Source organism: Emys orbicularis, chromosome 2, assembly GCF_028017835.1.
Source record: "Emys orbicularis isolate rEmyOrb1 chromosome 2, rEmyOrb1.hap1, whole genome shotgun sequence".
Classification (NCBI taxonomy): domain Eukaryota; kingdom Metazoa; phylum Chordata; order Testudines; family Emydidae; genus Emys; species Emys orbicularis.
The window spans coordinates 62,239,932-62,247,051 of NC_088684.1; the positions used below are offsets into that span (position 1 = coordinate 62,239,932).

At 41.5% G+C, this 7,120-nt stretch overlaps 1 protein-coding gene across 1 annotated transcript in view; it reads right to left on the reverse strand.

The window, feature by feature from the left end:
• ADHFE1 (alcohol dehydrogenase iron containing 1) overlaps window positions 1–3,990 on the reverse strand; it is a 31,131-nt gene extending 27,141 nt beyond the window's left edge. The window contains exons 1-2 of the mRNA XM_065399605.1: window positions 3,935–3,990; window positions 1,900–1,937 (exon numbers count right to left, since the gene is read on the reverse strand). Coding sequence (XP_065255677.1) covers window positions 1,900–1,937; window positions 3,935–3,990 — 94 coding nt within the window. The remainder of the gene's footprint in view (window positions 1–1,899; window positions 1,938–3,934) is intronic.
• Window positions 3,991–7,120: the final 3,130 nt, after the last annotated feature.

Here is a 7,120-nt window from a genome sequence, read left to right on the forward strand (position 1 = left end):
CACTTTCCAGGTACAACTCCCTGGCATGAGGGTCTGCTCTATTGAATCTGATTGCAAGATCAACAAGGCCTAACACTGGAGATGAAGAGTTAAAGACTTGCAGGTTCAAATTGTCGTAAGTGACTAATGACTTTGAATGGCTTGATTTTTGAGAACCCAGCTTGAGTTACCTAACCCTTGACCCTAGCCCTAAATTGACCCATTCAAAATCACTAATCACTTATGAAAATTTAGGCTATAGTTTTAATTTCTATTTATAAGACAAGTCTATTCCAGTCTCTTGGCATATTTCCAGCATTTTAAAAACGAACTTACAGGATGTATTCAATGATTATGAAAGGACACTTCATATATAAAAATGATGAAAGCAGATTTAATACTTATAGAATTAAAAGTGAAATATATTTTATCTGTAATAATGTTTATAATGTTCCTTTATACATGATTGGGGGAAAATATCCAATTTCATATTAAAATTAGGGCTGTAAATTAATCGCAGTTAATACATGCGATTAACACAAAACAAAATAACTAGATTAAAAAGGTCATAATTAATTGCAGTTTTTATCGCACTGTTAAACAATAATAGAATGCCAATTTAAATTTATTATAAATATTTTGGGATGTTTTTCTACATTTTCAAATATATTGATTTCAATTACAACACAGAATACAAATATTTTTCAATTCACCTCATACAAGTCCACTCAGTCCTACTTCTTGTTCAGCCAATCAGTCAAACAAGTTTGTTTACATTTACAGGAGATAATGCTGCCCTCTTCTTATTTACAATGTCACCTGAAAGTGAGAACAGGTACTGTTGTAGCCAGTGTTCCCTCTAATTTTTTACATCCATGTGTGGAATGAGTTTTGTTATGTGCACCAATATGGAGGTGATGTATGGCGAGGGTGGGGCCAAGGGGTTCAGTGTGTGGGAGGGGGCTCAGGGCTGGGGCAGATGGTTGAGGTGCGGGGTGGTGAGGGCTCTGGCTGGGAGTGCGGGCTCTGGGGTGCAGGAGGGGGCTCAGGGTTAGAGTGTGGGGGGTGATGGCTCTAGCTGGGGGTGCAGGCTTTGGGTGCAGGCTGCCCTGGGGCTGTGGCAAGAAGAGAGGACTCCCCCCAGCCTTCTCTCGCTGCAGCAGCTCGGGGCCTGGGTGCCTCTCCCCGATCATGGCAGCTCCGGTGGGGCTGGGCTGGGCCAGGCGGGGGAAGGGGCTCGTCATCCCGCTTGCGTGGCTCTTGATAGCCTGCTGTGTGGCCGTGCAGCTTAAAAGGAACTCAGGTTGTAGCCAATGTTACAAGGTATTTAAATGCCAGATATGCTAAGTATTCATATGCCCCTTCATGCTTTGACTTGTAGGGTCTAAAGTTTTATATTGTTTTGTTTTTGAGTGGAGTTATGTAAAAAAAAAAATTCTACATTTGTAAATTGCACTTTCACAATAAAGAGATTGCACTACCGTACTTGTATGAGGTGAATTGAAAAATACTATTTCTTTTGTTTACCTTTTTACAGTGCAAATATTTGTAATAAAAAATAAAGTGAGCACTGTACACTTTGTATTGTGTTGTAATTGAAATCAATATATTTGAAAATGTAGAAAAACATCCAAAATATTTATAATAAATTTAAATTGGCATTCATTATTGTTTAACAGTGAGATTAATTGCAACTATTTTTAATCTCATGATTAATTGCATTTAAAAAAAATTGTTTGACAGCCCTAATTAAAATGGTTTTTACTTCTCTTTGGTATCAATTACATACTCTTTCTAAGTATGCTATATTTATTATCACTTTGCCCTACCTTTGTTGTAACTTTTATTGAATGCAAGCCTGAATTTGAAAAAGTGAAAATGCAGAATCATTTGGGGGACACACATTAAGGATAATCTTACCTTGAGAGTAAGTGTGGGAATGAGCGGGACACTGGCATCTAATTAAACGAAAAAGAAATGTCTGTTTAAAAAAGAAATAGGAAAGCAAAGACTTTAACAAGTCTACATCTAAGAGCAATTGTCGTGTCTTGTAAGTAATTTTTCTTGCCACCATATCTCACAAGATTTGTCACAAACAGGGACTGCCATCTAGTGTTCCACATAGGTAACGATGTTTCTTTATTACTCAAATGCTGAATTGTTAGACCCTAATTTAAATGTGTCTGAGTGCAGTTTAGGTCTGATTTTGGTGCAGTTTAAATTAGTTCCTCAAACCATCTGTTGCTTAAATTGCACTAAGAGAATAGGTGCCTATGGAAACACCAGAGAACATCCCTAAAGTGGAGATAACACTTCCCTACCTCACAGGGGTGTTGTGAAGATGAATTAATATAGTCAAAGTGTTCAGAGTACATAGTGATGGAGGCCACAGAAGAGGCTAAATAGGCAGATTACTAGAGGGGCAAGGATCCCAGGGAAGAAGAATCACTCCACTGGAGGGTGAGGAAGATGTGAGGGTAGTAGCATGAAAGTTGCATTAAGCAAAAGCTTCTTGTGTTGTGCTGATGGAGCCCTAAGGAGATGGGTGTGGAGCAAGCCCAGCACTTCTGTTGGGCAGCTGTGCAGCAGCCACAAGGCATAGTTAGGTCCGAGTACTGTGAAAGAAGATGAGGAAGTTACTGCTGCTAGTTCTGGGGACAAGTAGAGTATCCCCTATCTGAAGATTTAAAAAGATACCTTTCCAAAGCTCTAGGTGCTCTAACGATTAATTAGACAATACACTGATGACCCCTCAGTTTTAAGAGTGGCCAACTATACTGAGACCATCAATGCCCGTGTCCATTAGAGATGATGGTTTTTGTGATGCACACAACTGGGAAATATATGGTTTCAGCTATCACTTACCATTTCACTGCTACTGCATTTAAAAAAAAAATCATAGTATGTCCAATATTGGGTTGCTTGCCCTTCTCCAGATCAAATACATGGTCTTAAGAAAAATGCAGACGGTGGTACATAGAGGTTGGATAATCTGCACTGAGGAGGCTGGCTATTAGCCAGAATGGGCAGGGATGGTGTGTCCCTATCCTATGCTTGCCAGAAGTTGGGAATGGGCGACAAGGGATGGATCACTTGATGATTACCTGTTCTGTTCATTCCCTCTGAAGCAGCTGCACTGGCCCCTGTCAGAAGACAGGATACTGGGCTGGATGGACCTAGTATGGCCATTCTTATGTGCTTTGGCCCAAACCCACACTTATGTTTAGACTACTGAGAGGCGGTCAAAATGGACAGAAGTATGATTAGATTCGGTCGCCCTGGCTTTTTTGAGAGAGTATTTCTTCAGGTGATTTTGTATTAGTAGTTTGTAACAGCATGTTTGAAAGCCTTCATATGACACCCCTACATTTTGCTACTTTGACACATGCAGTGCATGTCAGCAGCAGGGCCTGAGCACAAGGTTTTGAGGTGGATGAGAGATATGATGCAGATTTGGATTAAACAGCAAGACTAGTTCCGTCCATTGAGAGCACCATGACACACAGTGAAAGAGACTTTCTTCCTTTCATTGCAGCAGGTGTACCTGCTCCTGCCCCTGCCCCTTCACAGCAATACCCATAAAGAGAAAGGGCAGCCAAGGGGTTAGTCATTTCCCAATGCAGGACAGGGGAGGCAGACACGATTTGCTGGATGTGGGGGTGGGAATCTTCTCCTCTGCATTCACGCTACTCCCAGAAACTACACTACAAAAGGAACAAGTTTCTAAGCTGCACACATAGTCCTGCCTATGTGGAGCTTGCAGATCTATGAAATTTGTTGCTTGCTACAACGTTCTCTGGCTCTTACTAAAGAGGCCTCCAAAGTTGATTTATCAGCCATAGATCATGTCACGTGCCCTTCCCTCCCTCCCCCCAAGCCCGGCAGGCCCAGGGGATCAGGGAGGGGGACGGTGGCACGGCACCCTAGGAGCTGGTGCCCGGAGGCAAACACTCACGCTGCGCGCTGCAGCTGCCTCAGCAAGTGAGCGACTCTCTCCCGTCCTCCTGCCATCGCGGCGACTGCTGGGGGATGGCAGGGCACCAGCAGGGCCTGCCGGAAAAGCGAGCGGCAGCAGCTCAGCCGCACACAGCATGCATGGAAGGGAGCGAGGGGGCGGACGGGACTGCAAGTTATTTGCTGAACTCTCTCCCCTCCCCTGCTGGATCTGGCCGCCACATGACAAAGTCGGCTGCAGGGACACAGGGGCTAGCTGGACCGCTTTGAACGCCCGCCTTTGGCTACTTGGTCCATTTGAGCTAAGGCAGAGATCCGAATCACTGTTCTATGTATTTGGGTATAGCAGGGGTTTTCAGCCTTTTTTCATTTGTGGACACCCTAAAATGTGTCCACAGACCAGAGGTTGAAAACCACTGGTGTTTACTGCTGGCTTGCTCACCCCTAGCAGAATTGGGTACTTACATAATTTCAATACGTTTACAGTGTTATAGGACTGTCCATAAAACACTTTCAGTGGTGGATAGGTCCTTAAGTTTTGTTTCAGTGTCATAAAAGGATGGGAGGAGTCCTGAAGCTACCAAAAATGTTTTAAGTAATGTATGGACAGCCACTATCTGAGAAAATCTCTCCCCCAAACAGAACTCTAGTTTTTCCTGCACACCTCTGCCTCACTTATTGTTCATTTCATAATGAATCAAGCACCTGGTGATGCTGTAATTAAAGTTTTGGTTTTTTCCCCTCTAAAACCTGCCTATACAAACTCAAATTACCAAAAATGAGCCTCAATCCAGCAGACACTGAAAGTATATCCATAACTCTAACTGCATTAGTTCTACTGACTTTTAGCACATACACATACATATGCAGGCTTGAGGCCTTAGACTGCTAAGAGGCAGAAAGCAGTTTTTAAAAAATAGGTAAGTATCTCTTCCTTCCATATGAGATTAGTCAGAGTCAAAATTTAAAAGCCAATGTAAAAGACAAATAGCTATCTCCCAGTTTGGGAGACTGACCTGAACAGTGAAAGAGTGCCAATTACTTAGTTCAAAATGTGGACTAACTATTTTAAATACTACCCTGGTTTTAGAATGCAGACAGTAAGTGGAGAGAGATCCCTAGACAAAATGTGAGATGTACTTTCGAAATAAAGGCATCACAGAAATGCAATATATTAATATTAAAATCAGCACACAGTTTGCTTAGTCCAGGTGACAGGGCCTACAATTAATTTTTAAAAAATAGATATGTTGTATCTTTCAGAATCCAGCTGGTACTCTGCATTCTAGGAAGCAAAGGGGTGTCATACTGGGAGGTACTCATAAAAGTGGCATGGGGAGAGGGCAAATGGAGATGTTACATTAGACCTGATTAGGGTTTGGATATCCCCGCCATTCCCTTTGAGGAGCAAAACATGGTATCCTAAAATAATGTACGTATGGTTGCATTGTTGGTTACAGAAATATAACTTTTTAAAAAAAAAAGTCATTATCTGCTAAAGACTGATATAAAAAAAAGCCAGGGTGTAAATTCATGGAGGCGGTGTACTTTTTATAATAGCATTTGCTCAAAAAGGTGTCTCCATTTTATTACGATCTCATAATTATAACAGTAATCAGACAGGTCTTTTAATTATGAGTATTAAAGGCTTTCAGCCAAAAAAGTCTACCCTAGGGTTAAAAAAAACCCAAAAGCTCTTTTTATTTCTGAAGTCTTTTAAACACTCCAGTTTTCACAACTAGCAACAGCCCTGGGGGTCCCCACTCCCTATCTTTTCCCAGTATAGCCTCTCAGAGATCCATATCCTGAACATTTAAGCTCTACAATGCTAATAATTAATGGCTATATCATCCCTCCAAAATTCTTGTGACTCTCAAAAAGAAGATCTGTTGCATTCTGGCTGTTGTGCAATCCTGATAGCATATCCTGTAAAATTAAGAGACTAGAACAGTGGTTCTCAACCTTTCCAGACGACTGTACCCCCTTCAGGAGTCTGATTTGTCTTGCGTACCCCCAAGTTTCACCTCATTTAAGAACTATTTGGTTACAAAATCAGATATAAAAAACACAAAAGTGTCACAGCACACTATGACCAAAAAATTGCTTACTTTCTCATTTTTACCATATGTCATAACTATAAAGGGAAGGGTAACAGCTCTCCTGTGTACAGTACTATAAAATCCCTCCTGGCCAGAGACTCCAAATCCTTTTACCTGTAAAGGGTTAAGAAGCTCGGGTAACCTGACTGACACCTGACCCAAAGGACCAATAAGAGGACAAGATACTTTCAAATCTTGGGGGGGGGGGGAAAAGACTTTTGTTTGTACTCTTTGTTTGGGGGTTGTTCGCTCTTGGGACTGAGAGGGACCAGACATCAATCCAGGTTCTCCCCATCTTTCTAAACAAGTCTCTCATATTTCAAACTTGTAAGTAAAAAGCCAGGCAAGGCGTCTTAGTTTTACTTTGTTTTCTCAACTTGTAAATGTACCTTTTACTAGAGTGTTTATCTTTGTTTGCTGTACTTTGAACCTAAGACTAGAGGGGAGTCCTCTGAGCTCTTTAAGTTAGTTATTTTCCATACTGATTTTACAGAGATGATTTTTACCTTTTTCTTTAATTAAAAGCCTTCTTTTTAAGAACCTGATTGATCTTTCCTTGTTTTAGATCCAAGGGGGTTGGATCTGTATTCACCAGGAGTTGGTGAAAGGTTTCTCAAGGCTTCCCAGGGAAGGGAATTAGTCTTTGGGAATGGTGGCAGCGGACCAGATCTAAGCTGGTAATTAAGCTTAGAAGTCTTTATGCAGGCCCCCACAGTTGTACCCTAAAGTTCAAAGTGGGGATACAGCCTTGACACCATATTATAAAATAAATCAATTGGAATACAAATATTGTACTTACATTTCAGTGTGTAGTCTATAGAGCAGTTTGAACAAGTCATTGTCTGTATGAAATTTTAGTTTGTACGGACTTCACTAGTGCTTCTTATGTAGCTTGTTGTAAAACTAAGCAAATATTTAATGAGTTGTACCCCTTGGAAGACCTCTGCACATGTCCCTGGTTGAGAACCACTGGACTAGAGTTTAAACCTGGGTTTGAAACAGTTGTCCCTTTTACATGGGGCTACGAGTGCCGACTCACCTGTTGTCCCGCCAATGGCATAACTTCAATGACTACGTCCAAATGAACT